General features: G+C 33.8%; 2 protein-coding genes and 2 long non-coding RNA genes across 5 annotated transcripts; 2 read left to right on the top strand and 2 right to left on the bottom strand.

Moving 5' to 3' along the window:
* Positions 1 to 4,779: 4,779 nt before the first annotated feature.
* LOC125187132 (uncharacterized) lies at positions 4,780 to 6,142 on the bottom strand. The gene is made up of 3 exons (XM_048083663.2): positions 5,892 to 6,142; positions 5,697 to 5,813; positions 4,780 to 5,125 (listed from the first exon to the last, which is right to left on the bottom strand). The coding sequence occupies exons 1-3, from the start codon at positions 5,947 to 5,949 to the stop codon at positions 4,923 to 4,925; spliced, it is 378 nt and encodes a 125-aa protein (XP_047939620.1). The 5' UTR covers positions 5,950 to 6,142; the 3' UTR covers positions 4,780 to 4,922.
* A 3,804-nt stretch (positions 6,143 to 9,946) lies between these two features.
* On the top strand, positions 9,947 to 11,525 carry LOC125186654 (large ribosomal subunit protein eL14y-like). Its single transcript, XM_048083069.2, has 4 exons — positions 9,947 to 10,075; positions 10,150 to 10,251; positions 10,933 to 11,175; positions 11,306 to 11,525. Exons 1-4 carry the CDS (start codon positions 10,073 to 10,075, stop codon positions 11,360 to 11,362), a joined length of 405 nt encoding a protein of 134 aa, XP_047939026.1. The 5' UTR covers positions 9,947 to 10,072; the 3' UTR covers positions 11,363 to 11,525.
* Positions 11,526 to 12,639: 1,114 nt separating this feature from the next.
* On the top strand, positions 12,640 to 13,999 carry LOC148924322 (uncharacterized). Of its 2 annotated transcripts, XR_016130224.1 has the most exons (3): positions 12,640 to 12,800; positions 12,894 to 12,989; positions 13,543 to 13,999. It is a non-coding gene; the product is annotated as an uncharacterized LOC148924322 (long non-coding RNA). The 2 variants fall into 2 exon arrangements; XR_016130223.1 differs by having other exon boundaries at positions 12,640 to 12,989.
* A 4,970-nt stretch (positions 14,000 to 18,969) lies between these two features.
* LOC125190793 (uncharacterized) lies at positions 18,970 to 21,432 on the bottom strand. Its single transcript, XR_016130219.1, has 3 exons — positions 21,378 to 21,432; positions 21,207 to 21,265; positions 18,970 to 20,167 (listed from the first exon to the last, which is right to left on the bottom strand). It is a non-coding gene; the product is annotated as an uncharacterized LOC125190793 (long non-coding RNA).
* Positions 21,433 to 21,505: the final 73 nt, after the last annotated feature.

Below are 21,505 nucleotides of genomic sequence, written 5' to 3'. Positions count from 1 at the left end.
TCAGCATATTTCTAAGCCTTACTGAAATAAGATGACAATGGTGTGGTATAGCACTGAACGGATCTAACAGCAAGACGTGTCTTTATGCTATCTACTAAAAGACTAGGTCTTGATAAAATACTATTTCTTAATCTAAATATGTTAGCATTGAGCATACGGTATTGATTATGCACTACTTTGACTTATCAAATGGTGCGGGTTTTTCGCAACCCAATAATCCTGATATATTGGGTAGTGGTGATTAATATCTAGCGGTGCTAAGATTGCTATTATGTTGAAACATGCACGAGGTGAGTCTCGTTTGATAATGTCCTCAAGAGGAGCTCGAACAAAAGTTTTATTATTCGGAAAACTGGCCAGTTGGAGTTTTATCGCTCTATGAATAATAAATAAATATTTCTTGCTAAGTCCACTCTTGGAATTAATAAGATGTTAATTAATTAAGTCCATAGAAGACATTAATTAATTAATGGACATTTATATCTTAAGCGCGGGAAATAAATAATAAACAAAGTGGAAACCCGGATTACTTGTAATTTCAGATTTGGATGGGGAGAGTTCAATATTACTTCTGTAGTGGCTGCTTGTAATATTCCAATATAAGCTTGTATTAAATTGTAGGTCCAATTTAATTAGTAAAAAGCTAATTGGGGGAGCCCATATCCAAAACCTTCCATAGATCCCTGTCTTGGCCCAAAAGGAACTTAATATAAATAGGAGAATAAATGAGACAGAATAATCATTATTTCATTCACATGAAATTTTCGTCCCTTCTCTCTAGGAAGGAGAACGAAATTTTTAGCTCCTCCTCCGTGAGGAATTTTCTGTCTTCTTTATTCGAGTCCTAGTATTTTGATAAGATCAGCCCACACTGATATCGAGATACAGTTTGGGAACCGGAGAGAAGATCCGTGGTCTAGTACTCAAGTTCATCATCATGGAGAAGGCGCGAGCAATCGACGATTCTTTAGAGAATCAAATCGGTAACTCTAAACCGTAGAAATCATGTTTAGGATTTACTTTCTATGAGCATGAATTATTTGCGTTCTAGCATGCAATTGTCTGTTTAACATGTGAATTGATTAATCGCATAATCGATCAAATAGATCCGTGTCTGATTTATTTGTTTTGTACAAGTCTTCCGCTGTGTAAGGGGCATCAAACCCCAACATTTTCTTGGGTCTAACATAGTTTGTAAGCTAGGTGTGTAGAGAAAAATGTCAGATCCAGGAAGAAGGAAGAAGATTGCCTGGAGAAGGAGTCTGGTAGAGAAAGTGAGCAGAAGGAAGAAAAAAATCACCAGACGGAGGAGAATTCTAGACGAATGGCAGAATGGGGAATTCAAAAAAGGATCTAGAAGCTCAACTCCACTATTATAAATAAGAGCACGCAACACGCCTGAGGGCATCGTTCTATCATCCATTTTAGCTCTTAGCTCACTTCTCACACTCCACACACATTAGGGGTACCAATTTGGGATTCAGGTTCGGAGTTAGCATCATCGTCGTGTACCACCGTCTCTACGAGAGGCGAAGAAACAATTTACCGCTTTCTGTTTTTAATTTTCGTCGTGAATTCCCCGAGTCTTCGCTGTTCGAAGCTCGGCTTTATTTTGTTAAAATTCTATTGAATTCGAGCTCGTTTAGCTATGAAAGTTTCTGTTATGTTTGTTTTATGCCTACGTTGCTTTTTACTTTACCTTGGATGTTTTTCGCACTTGATCTGCTAGTTTGATTGTGTTGGATTGTAGTTGATCGGTTGATTTTGGTTAAATCGGTGTGATCGAAGATGGAAATTGTTGTGGTTTGTTGTGGATGGCTTGGATCCGGAACGGATGAAGCATCCTATGCTTAGATCTGTTAATTTCTGCATGGTTTTTTATGTTTAGTTTCTATTTTCTCACTTACCTCGTCTAGTGATAGTAGATCTGCTTTAATTTCTTAGTTAATCGTAGTTTGATGGTTTAATTCGGCTTGCTCTGTTTCGATTCGATGTTTACTCTGTTTTCTGCATTTTGTGATCGAGAATTGTTGTTGAAGATGAAGCTAGTTGTTAGTTAAATCCTTAGTTAGTTACTTGCAGCTTTTCATTCATATCTTTGCTATTTTAGGAAATGGTCCACATGGTCTGTTCTTCATCTGTCTAGGCATTTTAAGAAATTTAATTCACTAGGTCTGATAAAGTTTCTTCGCTGGAGTCTTATTCTGTTTGCATCTCTGTTTTCGTCATGCATGCTTTTGTTATGTTTTCCTAGATCTAGCTGGTAGAATAGATCATTTACATTTCCTGAGTCTAGTAGTTAAGTTCTCAACTCAAAAGTTGCGTGGCAGCAGCCAAAACCCTTGCCCAAAGTCTCTTGAATGCTTTCTTACGCTTCCATCTCTCTGAGAATCGATCCCTACTTCCTTATACTAGTTTTTAATATTGTGGGTTGAGGGTTTTGAAAGGCAGATAAGATTGTGTGCCCAACGACCGACGGTTTTGAAGGTTCTCTGTGTTCCTAGACCTTGTGATCTAGCGGATTCTCTGGATCTGAGAAAGCTGACCATTATTTCGAGTACATCACTATCTGCATATTCAGGCAGCTTGGGATAGACTCTGTATTCCAAAATGTAAAGGAGGTATGGGTTTCCAGAAATTAAAAGAATTTAATATCTCGATGTTGGGAAAGCAGCTATGGAGATTGTTGAGAATCCTGACTCGTTACTTGGATGGGTTCTTAAAGTTCGATATTTTCCTCGACATGGGATTCTTGATGCTCGAAAGGTTGGTAATCAAAGTTCGTTTTGGAGTGGGTTAGTGGCAGCCAAAGATCGTCTGAAGGCAGGCTTTAGGAAACACATTGGTGAGGGAAGAGAAACGCTCATTTATAGGGGAAATTGGTGGCCGAGTGTCGATAAACTCCATCCAATCTCGTGTAGAGATGATCGTTTTCGTGATGCTATGGTGTCAGAGTTGTTCTTTGAGGGGACACATGTGTGGAATGAAGCGGTTGTGAGAGTTGTGTTTAACGAAGAAGAAGCTGAGCAACTGTTGAGCATCCCGTTGGCGACACATGTGCGGAAAGGCTCTTTCTCTGTACTCTCAGCATATAAGTTTTTGTGCGAAGGCTTCTTTGAAGTGGCGACAAACTCGATGGTATGGAGTAGGCTGTGGAAACTAAAAGTGCAACCCAAAGTGAAGATCTTTTTATGGAAGGCATGTAGAAATTTCCTCCCAACGAAGGACCAATTGAGACAACGCCAGATGGAGGTTTCAGATATCTGCCCGGTGTGCAACTTTGAGCCAGAAACTGTTATCCATTGCCTTATTTCTTGTGGCCTTGCGCGTGACTGTTGGCGGAGGCTAGGGGTGCCATTAATCTTGCCAGGTGAGAGAGGGCTTATTGATTGGTTGGAAAAAATAGTGAGTGGTGATTTAGAGGTGGAAATTGAAGAAGCAATTGTTGTGCTATGACATATTTATGGTTTAATAGAAATAAAATTATATGGCGAAATAAGAACGGGTCAGCTGCAGGAATTATTGGTGCAGCCCGTAGCTGTCTGGCTGCTTGGAGAGAAGCTCAGGTTCAAAATGACATTGGTGTATGGGGGGAGAGACTTCATTTGGAGGAAAAATGGGTGAAGCCGTGAAATGGTGTGCTAAAATGCAATATAGATGTTGTTGTGTTCGAGAGCCAAAGAAAAGTTGGTTGTGGGGCAGTTGTTCGGGATTTTTAAGGGACGGTGGTAGCGGCGATGTGTGGATAGGTGGGAAGGGTGGCTGACCCATTTATGGCCGAGCTCCTTAGCCTGAGAGAGGTGCTGAGTTGGATCAAAAGAGAGGGATGGAAGGAGATAGAGTTTGAGATGGATGCCCAAACAGTAGTACTCGCGGTGAAAGGTTTACGAAAGGATGAATCTATCTTTGGAGCAGTAGTAGAAGATTGTCGTCAGCTCTTGAAAGAGGTCTCCGGATCATCTATGAGGTTCGTCAGCGAATCAAGTTGCCCACACGCTTGCTCAGGCATCTGGTTCTATAGCTAAGAGCAAGTTTTGGTTGAATTGCATTCCTATTTTTATTCGCGATGTAATTGTTATGGATTTGGTTGAATAATATTTTACATTTGGTATAAAAAAAATGAATTCTATTGAATACAATATCGTAGTTCGTGTATTAGTTGGAAACATCCAAACTTTATGGGATAGACCTGTAAAATGTAAATGATCCTAGTTTGTGTATTTAGTGTTTAGCCCTTGTTAATTAAAATATAATACTCCCTACGTTCAAAAAAATAGAGCATATTTACCATTTTTGGCCGTCCACAAAAAATAGAACACATTCATTTATGGATAGTGTTCAACAAATAATAACACTACATATCATTCCACTAACACTATTTCTCACTTATTTTTTCTCTTTCTCTATTACTTTTTTCCCTTCTCTCTTACTTTACCAATTATACATTAAAATCCGTGTCATACACCAAGTGCTCTATTTTTTATGGACGTAGGGAGTAGTTTACATAAATATGAGTGTATTTCAGAGGCAATACCTCATTATAGCCAAACATAAAATAGAAAATGAAAAATTTGAATATTGAAAAAACTACTACCATTCTGATGAGCAGATAATAAACTTGTAATCATTGATGGATCTACATAATATAAATCATTGAAAAATATACTTTCAAATAAAATTTCGAAAATGTGGCTCCTACTAATGCTTCTTTTTTTTTTTTTGTTATGGATTTTCCTTATGGTCATACTCTAATTTTGAACGCATTTGTGAAAAGAACAGTTAACGCATATGTTATTCGTACAACATGATCAGTCTCGAAGAGATTCATCGAAGCCAAAATAAAGAAAATCCTCCCAAGTTTAAAGAAAATGAAATTAAAGTAACAAGATTATAATCACCGTTTAGAATCAATCCACTCTATTTTAGTCTTCACCCAACTGCGTCTCCGCCGCATCTCCGCCGGCGGATTTGTTTTTGGAGCGCTTGTGTTCGTTTGCTTCGGACTTCTTCCGACGCGTTTTCTTGATGGCGTCGAGTGGATTGTTTTCTGTTGATCGACGCCGCGACGGTTTTGTACCTTGCTCCTTTCCTTGGGATTTCTTTCCCTTCTGTGATCTCTTTGAATCTGTCAAAACCACGAACCATATCATTTTGACAACTATGGTGGCGTTCGGTTGTCATGACTAATAATCATGAGACTATCCATCTAGGATTAAGTTGTGAGATTATTTTAGTTGGAGGGGAGAGGCTATGACTAATTATCATGAGACTATCCATCTAGGATTAAGTTGAGGGGGTTAATCTTATGAACCAAACATGATACATTTCTAATCATGAGATTTAGTCTTGCCAACCGAACATCGCCTATATGTATGTCGATAACATTTAGTTGACATATTAATGTTGTCGTGTTGACATCCATAAAGTATGTTGTTGACATAGTTGTCAGTTATCAATTGAAGATAATTATCAACTGATCATATCTCATCTTCTTAATCAATCCAATGGATATTATAAATTAGAAAAAAACAAATTATATTCTTTTTTTTTATGGATTAAATGAATTTAAATTTAAAGACCGCATCATGCAGGACTCGAACCTGACATTAACCTCTCTACTGCTTGACCAACTCACACATACGAAAAATTGAATTCCTTAATACAAGGAAAGTAGTTAGATTTAGATAGAATCTAACCTTCTGAGACATCAGCATTGTCTTTAGAATTAGATTCATCATACCCTACATGAGAAACATGCTTTACATCTGTGGGAAGCCCAATCTGCATGTCTTGTTCCTTTTCGTGCTCATCATCTGCACATACAAATTAAATTGCATTATTTTTTCCAATTATATATATTAAACACATTCTTATCTAATTGCAATTCTTACCAAATATTTGAGAAATGTATCTAAGCCCTTTGAAGAGGCCCTTCATCTTCGTTGACATCGTCCTTTATTTTGTGTTGTAGAAACACCAATCATGGCACCAACTTAACCTACCATTTCTATTTCCCTTTTTCTTTTCTCTACCTATATAAATATATAAACAAATTCCTAATTTCAGCACTAAAAACCACCCACGATTTGTCTTTTAACTTTTTTTCATGTTATGATCGAGAAGCAAATATTCAAGAATTTACAATTATGTTTGGAGTTTTAAGCATGGAATGCTATTCTTGGTTTTTAATGCACGTTTGAAAACCAAGGAATTTTTGGGTTGGAACATGTGTTGGTTTTTGACTAGGATGCCGCTGAACCTATTCTTCTTTCTCAACCTCTCACACCATTATTTCAATATTGAAGATACATTTTTAGTTTTTTTTTTTTTATTAATACTAGTGTCACACCCGTAGCATGCACGACCTGTTAATTTTCTGTTAGAACTAATTCAAATTTTGAGCTTGCATTTATGAAATGAAAATAATGGATATAATTATATCTAGTTATAAACTCACAAATGTACTGCTCCCTCCGTCCAGTAATAGAAGTCATATTTAGTTATAGCACGTGTTTTAAGAAATGTAAAGAAAAATGGATTGAATAAGTTAGTGAAATATGGGTTTCATTTATATATACTAGTGTTATCACATGTGCTATGCATATGACAAAAGATTTTTAAATAATAAAGATATATCAATTTAAAATAAAAAATATAAAATAAATAAGTAAAAAAATATATTTACAGATAAGAACTAATTAAAATAAGTATTGGTAATATTATAAACAATTAAAAATGTTATAAACAACAACAAAAACATATTTGTACTTCTCTCAACTCATTCTCAATGAAACATTTCATATTTTGGCAGATGAATGTATATTATTTTAATATTTGATATGAGTCTAGTAGTATAAAATAAAAGAAATAATAAAAGAGATGTGTGGATGAAATAGAGTAAGACATACAAATAAAGAAAAATGAATAGTACTACTTTTTACAAAAGAATAAAAAAGCAAACTATTTGAACGAATAAATAGTTCACTAGTTTCGATTAACAAAACAAAAGTATTCATAAATGCAAACAAAAACATAAGAAAAACAATAATAACCAGTAGTTCATAAGTTTTGAAATTGCAACATAATTGTTTATAACTAAAAACATATTTTTTTAGAATTATGTAGACATGATAAAAAGAATTAAAAATCACAATTAATAAATGCATTTTCATCAAAATTAAATTCAATAGTACATAATACTCCCTCCGTCCCATTGAAGATGACCCACTTTTCTTTTTGGTTTGTCCCAACTAAGATGACCCATTACTTAAAATGGAAACACCTTTATCTCTACTTTATTCCCTCTCTCTTACTTTAATCTCTCCTCTTAACACACAAAATATAATTGCATAAAATCCCATGCCGCCCAAGAAAGGGGTCATCTTCCTTTGCACGGAGGGAGTAATATTTTAAAAATTATAAAAAAGAAATAAAACTCAAAATCATAAACAAAATTATTATCTTATCTAGTAGTAGAATAAATCAAAATCATTTCAATTATAACTATGTGTACTTCTAGTAATTTAAATATAAATATATATATATAAATTATATATCTTGAATATAAATATATATTTATAAGTAATTTCAACATATTTAAATAAACTAATGTATTATATATAAAATTGCATATTATTATACCAAACAACAATTAATGTCATGCAATATTGTTCTTTATTTGATAATGATATTAATTTAGTTTCACTTTATATATTTATTTATTGGTGTTCCATAATTACTATTTGGTTCAGCCACGTTTGAATTCAATATTAACATATTTCGAAATTTTTTAGAAGTAAAAAAAATAGATATATGAGTAAATAAAAAACAATTCAAATTACTACAACACTTAAATTTAATTACTTAATTCAGAAAATGTAAAGTCCAATAAATTAAAATTTCAAATTAAAACTTAGCATAAATATAATAATATAGTACAACACTTAAATTAAAACTCTATTCTATTAATAATGATGTACTCCCACTATAAATTGTATAATATTATTATTTGAAATCAAAATTATAATCCAAAAAGGTCACTAAATTAGCATAATTCTAGTCTTGCTATTAAAGGCAAAGTAACAATATTTAAATTTAATTACAAAGAAGAATTTAAATTAGAATATATAAATAATAGTCCAAATTAAAATCCAATTTTAAAACATAAATATAATGATATATCCATAACACCCAATTTAGAATCTATATTTTTATAAATGTTTCCAAATCATAAAATCTAACACAAATAAAGCCCAAATAATACACTTCATAAACTAAAATTCCAACACAAATAAAGCCCAATTTCCATTCCATAACTAAAATTCCAACACAAATAAACTCAAATAATAGTAGTACTCCATAAATTAAAATTCCCTAGAAACCCTACATGAAAAGCGGCGCGCCTCTATCTCCCTCAACATACAAAATTAATTTGCATAAAATCTCATACCACACAAGTAAGGGGTCATCTTCCTGAGAGTAAATCACTAATAGACTAAATAATAGAGATATGGAGATATTATTGTAGATATGTTTGTATCAGGTAACTTTTCAGTTTCTTTGGGAGAGAAGGGTTTGAGTTCGTTCCGTTGTTATGAGAGAGAGAATGAATAGAGTATAAAACCAACCTATAAAAGTAAGATCTCTATTCAAATTATTTTTAAATTTTTTTTTATACTTCTTTAAATTGATATCAGGTAAAAGTATGACTTATTGATAGAGTAGTAGTATGTGTGTACTATATCATCGTCTTGACCCCAAAATGGTTGGTTTATTTACAATACATAGGTGAATTAGCAGTATTTAGGGATGTCAATCAGGCCAGCCCTATTTGGGTTGTGGGTCAATCGGGTGCGAGCTAATCAGGTTGTGATTTTTTCGGGTTATAAAAGTTCAGCCCTAAGTACCTAATCCTAAAAGCTCAGGTTTCGGGCTATCCCAGCGGGTTAATTGGGTTGCTACCGATAAAATTTAACATGCGATCAATCCAATAAATAATGATGAAAATTAGTTATATTTATAAAATGTAAAATATTTAATTATGATAAATTTGAGATATATGCTTAAACTCCAACATGAATATGATCAAATACTAATATTTGAGATTTATGCAAAATAAAACATAAATATCAAGAAATTGTAAAGCATGTTTTAGAAATTTAAATATATATATTTTTAGTGATTTTGAAGTTTCTAATTTTATTTATTTATGTTAAGAAAAATTTAATATATAATTTATATATTTAATATATAAAATTGAAAGTTATATTTTTAGTAATCTATATTATTAAATAATCAAGAAGTGTCGAATTAGAGTCAAACAAATATAACGATAGAAATTTTATCGGATTTTCGGGTCTGGTCCTAATGGGTTGCAGGCTAATCGGGGTATAATTTTATCGGGTTACAAATTTTAAACCCTAACCCTATAAATTTGGCGGGCTATCGGGCCAGCTACGGATTGCGGGCTACATCGTAAGAGCAACTCCAAGGAGAAAGGTAAATGAAAAAAAGGTATATCATGTTTATACCTTCTCAAAAAGTGCAATATACCTTTTTTAAAATCAATCAATTCCAAGGATAAAAGGTATATAGAAAGATATATCATTTTAAAAAAAATAAAATAATAGTATAAAAGCATTAAAAAAACATAAAGTGTAATACCTTCGCATATACCTTTCCCTTGTAGAATGATTTTTTATTAAAAGAAGGTAAATATGGTGGTTATATGATTTTACCTCTCCATTAAAGATACCTCTTCAAAATGGAAAAATGTATAATACTTTCTCAAATACCTCTTCCCTTGGAGAATAATTTTTCATGGAGAAAAGATAAATATAATAATTATATTAGTTTATATATATAATAATTATATTAGTTTATCTATCCATTTATCTCTTTCCTTGGAGAGGCTCTAAGTAAGGTCAGATAAAGGCCCAAAAAAAGAAAGGCAGAATTGATATTGGGCGAAAGCCCAACACTGTGAAAATGAAAAACCCTAGGCTTTGCTTTTTCTTTTCATCCGCCTCTTCTCCCAAATCACACATTCACTTGTTTGCAGCGGAAGAAGAAAATGGTAATCTTCTTCTCCCTCTCCCTCTATCTCGTTTCGTCTCTCCTCACAATCTTATTCGTTTCTATCCTCTCTAGGCGTTCAAAAGGTACGTCGAGATCGGCCGCGTCGCCCTCGTCAATTACGGAAAGGACTATGGCAAGCTCGTCGTCATCGTCGACGTCATCGACCAAAACAGGGTGCATTTCCCTATTTCACGTTTTGCATTTCAATTTTTTTTAATCAATACCTTGTTTCTGCTCATTTTTCTTCCTTAAGAAGAATCTGTATTGAATTTAGACTATTATTAGATTTGGGGCTTCTCTAATCATTAGATTATTCTTCCCCTTTAGTTTGCATTTGTATACGTATTTTAATTTATCTACGTCTCACTCGACTGATTAAGCAATACCAGTGTAGAATTTGTTGATAGATTCTTAGGTTTGTTTTTTGGCACCAGTTTGATCTCTCAACAATTGTGATTCGTTCTACTACTTCCCAACTTTATTGCAAATTATTACTCCTCTTAGTTTCTTTGCACTTGCGTTTTGTATTTATTTTATCCAGTTTTTAGAATGTTTTCTTGATTTATTATATACTTCTTCCTCCGTCCACCATTAAAGGAGTCATTTTGATTTTAAGAAATTATTTGACTTTGTGAAGAAAAGTAAAAGAAATGTTAACGAAAGTTGAATGTGGGACCCATTTTAATACTCTGTCGTTTCCCCTCACAGTTGTTGATTTAGTAGTCGAGCAACACAATATTTTCATTACCTTGTAATTCTTGTTGATTTACCTCAAATTAGTGATTTGTTCTATTTAATCTTATTAATTTCGATGAATACATATTTCATCTTACAATCCTTTTCGAGGTGCTACAGGCTCTTGTTGACTCCCCTGATATGGTCAGAAGCCAGATGAACTTCAAGAGGCTCTCTCTTACCGACATCAAGATTGACATCAAGAGGGTGCCAAAGAAGAAGACTCTTGTTGCGGCTATGGAGGCTGCTGATGTTAAGGGGAAATGGGAAAGCAGCTCGTGGGGAAGAAAGTTGATTGTTCAGAACAGAAGGGCTGCCCTCAATGATTTTGACCGATTTAAGCTTATGTTGGCCAAGATCAAGGTATCTATACCCTTACTGCAATTTATGCTTGTTACTCTGCTAGATCTTACTCTCGAGTACATTATTGCCCTGTCAATTTATACGTTGATGCTCGTTCATAGGCTGAACTCCTTTCTTCTTTGCTTTGCAGAAAGCCGGTGTTGTCCGACAAGAGCTTGCCAAGCTTAAGAAAGAGATTCCTGCATGAGTGTGATAGAATTTTGGTTTAGGATTTTGAAAACTGTATTCCTAGTTATTAAAATCCAGAGTGTTCAATTTGTATCTCATATTTTCTTTTTTACTTGGATCTACTCCAGTTTTTTGGCTGTTTTAACAAAATTTCATATTCCAGTATGTGATCCCTTTGTTTAGATCTGGCAGAAGTAATAGTCTTGCAATGTCAAAATTTTCTGGGAAATGAATATAATTTTGATATTCTTTTGCTCAATTTGGGCGTTAATTGTTGTGGACAGACATTGCTTGGCATATTTACGTTAAGCCAAACTTTTTTGGAGATTAGAATGATACATACGGGTAATGGTGAATTCATTATCTATGTTTGTGAAAATAAAAATACTCCGAAACGTAGAATGTAGCTTCTTAAATCGGAAAGTTAAAATTCAGATAGCAAAAAAAGGTACTATATCCCTTGTTCACCATTTAGGGCTCGTTTGTTTTCCATGTTAGTCTTAGAGCACTCCCAATGGTCCGGCTAAAAACTCCCTTATTTCTCCCTAACTCCTGCCACATCAGCGCCACATCAGCACCAAAATTTATCCCCAGTTTTTAGCCAACTTTTAGCCAACTGCTCCAATGGTTTCTCCCTTATTTCTCCCTTATTTCTCCCTAACTCAACATTTCATTTTTACATCATCATTTTTAATATTGTTTAATTTTCCCTATAAATGTGTTTAATAAATAGATTTATAATGAACAATTCATCGTTGTATTAATCATTGGAAAATATAATACAACGAGAAAAAAAAAATTACAAATAAAAACCATAAAAAACAAAGATTTAAAAAAACAAAGATTTAAAAAAAACTACAAATAAAAATCATAAAAAATAAAGATTTTAAAAACAAAGATTTAAAAAAAACTACAAATAAAAACCATAAAAACAAAGATTTAAAAAACAAAGATTTAAAAAAAAAAAAAAAAAATTATCGCCGATTTATCGCCGAATCGCGCCCACAGTGGGCGGCGATGATTCGGCGATAAATCGGCGATAATAAGGGAGTTGGCGATAATAAGGGAGTTTTATCGCCGAAATCCTCCCAATGGCCGGCGATAAGTCGGCGATATCCGGCGAAAAATCGCCGGATTTTCGCCGTCGCCATTGGGAGTGCTCTTAGATAGCCCTCCTTATCTACCCTTATTTCCATGTTTGTTTGCCATGTTAGCAATCAAAGCGACCCGGACTTGAATACCAAAACCCGACACTTTAGGCGATAGTTATTGCCAAAATGTAGCTAACTCTGACTACATCCAAAGCTGCGATAGTCCAATATCAACAATTTATTAAAATGGACTTCAACAACCAAAGACTTTAATACCTCCTTCATTTACTCCTCCTTCCCCTATCGACAGACGACCAAATCTCCTTCCACCGCCAATTTTCCCCTACTATATAAATCAGATCGGCGGTAAGATTTTTGACAATCAATCCGAAAATTTTGGTGGGCATACTTTCTTGTTGGATTTTACTCAAAAATTGAGAGGGTTGAATCCAATTACAGATCTTATCGCCATTGCCGTTGCTTGAAGGTTGAATCCAACTGACCGGCAAAAGCGAACGCCAGGGACCCATGTCTGACCAAGATGCGATTCAGAAGGTAAAGTTTTTCAAACCTCTCACAGAAGATTATATTGCGATTCATGTAGGCGTGTGGTTTTGTAAATAAGATATGGAATTTTTCGCCGTTGAGCATTCATCGCCTTCCGAATTGGTACCTAATGGCCGATTGCAGGTTTTAATGTGTATGGGGCGTGACTATTTGTATTTTTTTCACCTAGTTGAATTGATTTGCTATTGTATTTTCAATTTATGGAATTGAAATCAGTGTGGTATGAATTCCTCGTTTACGTTTGCCGTCGGACAATGTGTTCATAATGGGAGCTTGAATTAACTTATGGATTAGTTTAGCTTCAATAGGAATGACTATTCCAGATTACAGAAATTTGTATGCATTAGAGCTTGTGTGCAGGGTATATGTAAACACACCCCACATTATTTAGTCAAATTTTGTTTGTCTTTTCTGTATTTGTCATTACATTCTACAGAGGTGATTCTATGGGTGAAGTTGTGCTGTGATATTGTCTGGACTTGTTATGATGCTATGTCTGTTGATGTAATCTGAGTAAAATTGTGGTTGCATCTGGATGTAGGATAACCAAAGGGAACCCACCACGGTATTGGTTTTGCTTGAGGAAATGCTACGAAACCAACGGACAAACCTGCTCCTCGCAAGCATGCTAATCAATTTGGCAGGACCCAAAGCGCATAAAATGAAACAGGGTGGATTGAATTTTCAAGCGAAGATACTCGGTCATATCGTCAAATACATATGAGTTATATATACACACATCTACGAGTTTAGATTACGAGGTGGATTGAATTTTCAAGCAAAGATCGTTAGCTCAGTTGATAGCGTTCATCGTTGTGAGTTTCGCCGTATGATAAGAGAGGGTTGTCTATATTTGGAAGAGGCGTTGAAATGGGGGGAGGGAATTAGGAAATAGGGTTGATGCTTCAATTTGGATTCACCGCCAAAATTTGGTGTATGAGGACAATATCGGAAATTTTACAATTTAATGAGGATAAATTTAGGAATATATTTTTATATCTAGAGTTTGGGTACCTCATACCAAACAGAAAAATTACAAACGTATGATATATATCTATACAAACAAACAAATTAATAAGATTGCTAACTCTAACCTATAACATGATGTTTGAGTTTACTATATCTAAATATATATTGGGCCAACATGGAAAACAAAAGAGCCCTTATAGTTCTGTTTTGATCCGGCATAAGTTTTAAGAAATTGTTTGACTTTTTAAAAGAAAAATGTGAAAATGAGTTACTACCACTTATCTAAAATGAAATAAAGTAAATGAGACTTTAAATCAAATGCAACCCAAAATAGAATGAGACTATAAATTGCACACGGTGAGTGTACTTGGTAAGATAGAAATTATGATATTCCTATATTAAAACAAGAAAAAAAGTGTTTGGTATGATGAAATTCAGTGACAATGGAATGATCATTTTTAATTTTCATTATTTCTTTATTCCGTAATTTTTATTTTTCATTTGAAATTATGATTTTGGAATTCAGGTGACAATGGAATGATGATTTTTATTTTCATTTTATTTTATTTCGTGATTCTTAATTTCATGTGAAATTATGATTTTCACTAGGACAGGAATAGATCTTCAACCCATGTGAATAGCCTAGTCATTCATCTCTCTATTTCGTGCAAACCTTCATTTAATTTTATTCCATTTGATTATGCCTATAGATTCATATAGTATGGTCCAAACATACTATATTTATTTATTTATTATGAATAATTGCGGCTAAATTAGTTCCAATTCTGATATGTCTCTTAACTATAAAAATTTAAATGTTAAACATGAAGTTTGATTCTTCTTAATGCCCCGTGAAAAGTTTACGACAAATACAAAGCTGAGGTGGTGCAGACGTATATTATTATTAATAGTGTGATAACTAATGTGGATGACTAATATGATTCATTTGTCAACATATCCAAAATGACATTGTTTCTTCTCGTGTAAAATCAACATGAGAAGAATCAAAATCAGAGTTTCACTCGTGATTAAATGACTATTAATTCTTATAAAAACAAAAAAATGATTATATGCCCACTTAATACCACAATTAGTTATGGTAACAATGCCTTGATCATAGTGAGATTTGTCGTAAGCAATTGGACTTATAATGATGCACATTTATTTCGATACTACTTCATCCGACTCCATCCACCATTTAAAGAGTCAAATGTCCACCATTTAAAGAGTTATTTTGATTCGACATAGGTTTTAAGAAATTATTTGATTTTGTGAAGAAAAGTAAATGGAGAAAGTGAGTGAAATGTGTGACTAATTTAAAGTATTAGTTTTATATTGGATTGTGAGTGTAAAAGTTGGTGGAATATAGAGTCCGCATGATAAAAGTGGAATAAAGTAAATGATTATCGTTGACAAACCAAAATAGCAAAAAGGTTCTTTAACCCTTTTGGTGGGTGGGTGGAGTATAATATTGTACATGCTGTAGATGTTTGAACATGTAATGACCCGCCCAATCCATCTATTTACAATGACACTATTAACTTTTCCCATCTCAAAAACTAAAATTCTTATAATGTTCTTGATTTTTTTTTTCTGATAAATTGTATATTTAGTTAAAAGATAATTTTCTAAGAATTTTATTAAAATCATAATTGCATACACATATAATAAAATTTGCACAAAAACTTATATTCCTTATCCCAAAAAATAGAGATTTTTTTTTTTTTTTTCCATTTTGATCAGTCTAATAAGAATAATATATATATATTTTTGGTAATTTCCTTCTCTCTAATGAATTGGGTCCAATTTTCCAATAACATACTCCAATAATTTTTTTTTTATCTATCTCTAACTTTATCAATTATGCATAAAAATTGTATCGTCCCAAATATCTATTTATATGGGAGAGAGGGAGTAATATGGCCAACTTGCATTACAATGACAGTTGTTATAGAAATAACCAATTCCCGTAATTTGTGTATTATGAGATACATTCAATGAAGTAGATTGAATATTATAAATGTACATTTCTAAATTTTTAATGGTGTAAATGAAAATTATCAACCACTCTTAATTATCGTGGAGTAATATAATGATGTTCAACTATAGACATTTTAAATTAAATCTAAATATCCCGGAATGTGATCATATAGATGAAATTTTGTCTTGACTCTTCACTATTTAGTAATAATCTAATTTCAACCCTAGCTAGTACTATATCATAAAACTATATACTTTAGCAGACAAAACGGATATTGATGACTCATTCTTCCTCGAGAGAACTGATATCCCGAAGAAATGGGTATTTTGATTAATCCTTCTTACATGAATACAAAAGAAAAAGCAGTTTCCTTTGACGTTTCTAGGATATGGCTAGCTAGTGTCTATTCAACCATAATCAATTAGGCAAAATAATGAAGTAGCTTGATTAGGGGCATGAAAATAATTAAATGTTAACATTGATGTTAACTGAAGAATATTATATCCAATTATTTATGGGTATGGCTCAGATGTATAATGATAATTTGTCAGTTTGATCACGATATATTCATTATAACTTGGAAAACTCCATATAAGAAACATTCGGAGGCCCACAATCAGATGTGGATTGGGATTAGCTTAAATGGATCCATGATTGGCGTTGTACATATCATCCTCAATTATTCAGTACAAGGAATAATACCAATGATTTATCTCATAATTCATCAAGAAAATACTTGTGGACAATATTAAGTTCGTAGCTCGATAATCTTGTGGAGTATAAAATTGGATAAGAATATTCATGCAACGATTTTCTTTTGCTCTTTTATTCTTACAAAATCTTCCAATTTTCAATATTTGTGTGATTCATTGGCGTAAAATTTGTTCATTAGTTTATTCAAGAATAATATGAGATTCGTCCATCAATAATCAAATTATCACGGGTTCGATTTGAGATGCCTGTAAATTAATGAAATTAGTGTTATTCCGTTTAATTATTGATAAACATGGCTTTTGCATGTTTTAAGGCCTTGATTTGGCTCGTTTTAAATGTCAATCATGCAAATTATTCTTAAATTACATATGTTGTACATTTTGGTATTTTGACTTGTTTGTTCATAAATGATAGAAAAGGACAAAAAAGGTGCAAAAAAGCCAAGGTGCAGCAGTCTCTGTTCGATCCCATTCTTACAGAGAGGTTGAAGTCCAATCAGTTCTTACTACATATCATTCTCTTCGTCTTCGAAAGAGCTTCGCGTGGGTACCTTGAACATCAAAATCGAAGTTACGTGGAGAAAGTTATGGTCATTTTACTCATGTTGCACATTGCAGTCAAAAGCAGACGCAAATTAGGCGAAAATTCAAGGAATAAAAGAAATTGTTGCCTTGTGATACCAAATCTTTCCTATTATTTGAAGGACTCGAAATTACCACTTGGAGGACACTTTTTACCAATTCTAAATCCTTTTCAAGTCTATATATACCCCATAACCTAATTAATAATATTCATCTCAAAGCCTCCAATCATCTCCCTCTCTATACTTCTTCCATTCCATATTCCACACATTATTCTTTCATCTCACATTATTCTCTAGTACTTTAATTGTTATTTTTACTTGTCCATGAGTAGTAAACATCTTTTGTGGAATTTTTGGTAAACATGCTATGATTTTGAGTTACTTATCCAATTGTTTTTCCTTGTTAGCTCTGGTAGTTATTTCAATTTCTCTTGTGCTTATACGTTTGTTTAATTGACCATCTTATAAATGCATGTGAATTCTACTACAATAATCGGGAGATGAGTAGCTTAATTTGAAAAAAGAGAAATTGACGTCTTTGCCATAATCGAGATATTGAGTCTTTGAATGAAGCAAATTTATCTTAGGAGCTTTTAGGAGTTGTTGTCTTAGTTATAGGAAGGAGGCTTCGGTTCTAGGTAGCAATCTACAAATTGTATGCTTCAGGAGAAGATATAGTTTTACATCTGTGATAACTTAACTCTAGAGACCGTAATTCAAGAAAGTCGATTGGATATTAGCTTTTGATTGTGGTTTCTAAAACTCTACATTCCTTAGCCTGCTTTGTATTATTTGTTTTTATGTTTTCTGTTATTTGTTTATTTATATATGTCTAATTTATAATTACAAATCCAAAAATCTCGTGTCTCTAGACAGTTAGATCTAGTATAGCTAAAAGTCAGTATTAGGATATCGAACACAGGAATAAGATTGCAACTGTCTATTATATACTAAGCGTCATGTACTATCTAGAGACACGAGATTTTTTAATTTGTATTTATAAACAAGGCATAAATAAATAAACAAATAATAGAAAACATAAAAACAAATAATACAAAGCAGGCTAAGGAATGTAGAGTTTTAGGAACCACAATCAAAAGCTAATATCCAATCGACTTCCTTGAATTACGATCTCTAGAGTTATTAAGCTATCACAGATGTAAAACTATATCTTCTTCCGAAGCACACAATTTGTAGATTGCTACCTAGAATCGAAGCCTTCTTCCTAGAACTAAGGCAACTCCTAAAAGCTTCTAAGATAAATTTGTTTCATTCAAAGGCTCAAATCTCACTATTATAATGGCAAAGACGTTAATTTCTCATCTTTCAAATTAAACTACTCATCTCCGATTATTGAAGTAGAATCCACATGCATTTATAAGATGCTCAATCAAATAAACGTATACGCACAAGAGAAATTGAAATAACTACAAGAGCTAACAAGAAAAAACAATTGAATAAATAACTCAAAATCATAGCATGTTTACCAAAAATTCCATAAAAGATGTTTGATGCACTACTTATTAGCACTAAAAATACCTGCAAGTATACATGGTAGATCTAGTATAGCTAAAGGTCAGTACCGGATTGTCGAACACGGGGAATAAGATCACCAATTGGCTATCTTCTACTAAGCTTCTTTTACTATTTGGAGAACTAGAGAATTTTGTGAAAACGATTGAATTGAAAACAGAAAGCGGATGAATGCGGCACAAACTAGAGATCAAATAAATGAGATAAGAGAATTCCAGGGATGTGCGTTCACAACTATGGTTATACAAATTCCTCCTACAATACCCTAGCACAGTCTATACTTCGATAGGACTAGTCACATAAGTTCTGCCCATGCGATACAAGCGTAGATTATGAATGAACGATTGAGACCGCCTCCTTGCTGCACGTAGTTGACATCCTCAACGGGAGCGGCTTCAGCGTCGGGTTTAGTGATTGCAATTATGGAAGTCGGTGGAACCAGATCTTCTCTCCTCGATGTATCCATTTTAACCCTCAGCTCTGCCACTTCTTTCGCAAGAGAGTTTGCCTCGTCTGTCTTTACTACTGCAACTCTCCTTGATTGATGCCTCTCCTTCGACCACCCGCGGCTGTTAGTGGCAAATTCCCCAATCACTGCCATAGCATCTGCCCCGCTTTTCCTTAGGAATCCTCCATTGGCCCCTAAATCCAACATGGCACAAATTTGCTCGTTAAAGCCATTATACAATATGCCTACTTGATGATCCACGGTAAAACCATGATTAGGGCATTTGCGGAGGAGCCCCTTGAAACGAGCAACGGCCTCAAAAAGAGGCTCGTCTGGACGCTGAATGAATTGGAAGATCTCGCTCTTCAGCTTCAATATGGTGCCCGGCGGGTAGTACTTGTCGAGGAAAGCCGTCACTATGTCTTTCCACGTGGATACTTGCTCTGTAGGTAGACACTCGAACCATTCCTTAGCAGAATCTATAAGGGAAACGGGAAAGAGGCATACCCTAATGGCATCGTCGTTGACACCATTTAATTTGAGCGTATTGGAAATATCCACGAATCTCAATAGGTGGCGTTTGCATCTTCCGTGGCCCTTCCTGAAATAGGATGCCGTTCAACCCTTTGAATGAGGGGTATGCGCAACTCAAAGTTGCTAGCGTCGACCCGAGGACCCTCGGTGGAAACGTAAGAACGTTCCCATGGTTGAACATGTGCATAACAGGGAGTATCTCCTTGTTTTTCTTCTCCTGTGCCTCTCAAGCGAGCTTTTCGTCCATCAAAAGTTTGACTTGGATCTGCAACCTCTCCAACTCGGTCATGTTGTCTTCCTCTGCCATTGCTAGTCGTCCCCTTCTTATTATCCTACGTGTTCTTTCAAGTTCGTGATCGATCGGCTCTAAGCTGTCCTTCCCAGAGCGCGTTCGCATAAACTACCTGAAAGAGAGAAAAAAAAATTAAAACTAAAAATCAAAATTTGAAAGCAAGAAAATCCAAAGTAGTAAAATCGTCCTTTGGAAGATATCAATCACAAAGTGATATTTAGATTCCGGCAACGGCGCCAAAAACTTGATGCACTATTTATTAGCACTAAAAATACCTGCAAGTATACATGGTATGTCACACCCCAACCCTTATGACTTATGCACTTACTATAAATAAATTCAAATTTTCAAAAGCACACATATTATATCATTTCAAAAACCAACATTTATCAGGTACATATTTCAAAACACTCTGAACAGTAGGGGGACCCTCGCACCACTCTATATATTATACATTTATCTATATGCAAAAATGATGAGGAGGAGAAGGTTGTCAAAAATGCGCCAACCGCCGACCCTTATAATAACTGTAACTCACATCAACCCACGCATCATTGATATCTTATTCCTGAAAAATATTACTGGTTTATATGAGCCACAACTCAGTGTCTATAAACCTTACCTTTAATTCCACAACTCAAAAATCAAACATATTCTTTAACCAATATATATAACAATTATCAACAAATATTAAAAATAATTCCATACACATATGCACATGCCACTTTGTTCGGTTTATTATTCTGTGATAGTTCAAGCCTTGTATCTGCCCGGGATTTCCAATATGCCAATATGATTTGACCCGAAGGTCCCACTATGATTGATCCGAAGGTCCCAATATGTCCACTATGATTTCAGATCCAAGACATGACTATCACAGATCTTCTTTAATCAAATGATTCAGCTAATTCCAATATCATATGCAAAACATATCTATTGCACCAATCACATATCCATATCATATTCCACTAAATAATTTCAATTTAATATACTATTAATATATTTATTGCACCAAGCATATATCCCCATCATCACAATTAAACACATATCATATCAGTATCACACCATATAATCCAATTATTCACTTTAACTTAACACAAAACAATCAACCATATAACACATGTAAAATTAAAAGTGTGATTTATACACACCTGATTATTGTAAGTGTTCTACCTGAACTCCTAACTCCTCTTCCTGTTCAACCTTGATCCTATATAATATACCAAAATTAAAAATACTAAATATCATAACTCTCTTCTATATTATAACATGCCCAGAAAGAAATAATTTAAGAAATATAACTATTCCTACTACCCTTCTACCTTCGGACTTTTTTTTTCTCTTCCTCTCAGACTCTAGGTTCTCGCTTCCCTTGTTTTTTTTAAATAAAAAAGTATACTTCAAAGGCCTATATATGGTAAGTTTTAGTCGGTTATCAGAATAGGTTTTA

This window comes from Salvia hispanica, chromosome 5 (genome assembly GCF_029641045.1).
Source record: "Salvia hispanica isolate PSC_SH4W2 chromosome 5, Shi_PSC_v1, whole genome shotgun sequence".
Classification (NCBI taxonomy): domain Eukaryota; kingdom Viridiplantae; phylum Streptophyta; class Magnoliopsida; order Lamiales; family Lamiaceae; genus Salvia; species Salvia hispanica.
This window is presented reverse-complemented; position numbering and strand designations above follow the sequence as displayed.

What these genes read in the sequence shown, in the direction of transcription:
- LOC125186654 (XM_048083069.2), top strand. An exon ending in ACGTCATCGACCAAAACAGG is followed by an intron (nt 10,252 to 10,932) that starts GTGCATTTCCCT and finishes GAGGTGCTACAG; the next exon opens with GCTCTTGTTGACTCCCCTGA. An exon ending in TTATGTTGGCCAAGATCAAG is followed by an intron (nt 11,176 to 11,305) that starts GTATCTATACCC and finishes TTTGCTTTGCAG; the next exon opens with AAAGCCGGTGTTGTCCGACA.
- LOC125187132 (XM_048083663.2), bottom strand. Translation starts at nt 5,949, where the DNA reads ATGTCAACGAAGATGAAGGGCCTCTTCAAAGGGCTTAGATACATTTCT. An exon ending in ATACATTTCTCAAATATTTG is followed by an intron (nt 5,814 to 5,891) that starts GTAAGAATTGCA and finishes TTGTATGTGCAG; the next exon opens with ATGATGAGCACGAAAAGGAA. An exon ending in CAATGCTGATGTCTCAGAAG is followed by an intron (nt 5,126 to 5,696) that starts GTTAGATTCTAT and finishes TGGTTTTGACAG; the next exon opens with ATTCAAAGAGATCACAGAAG.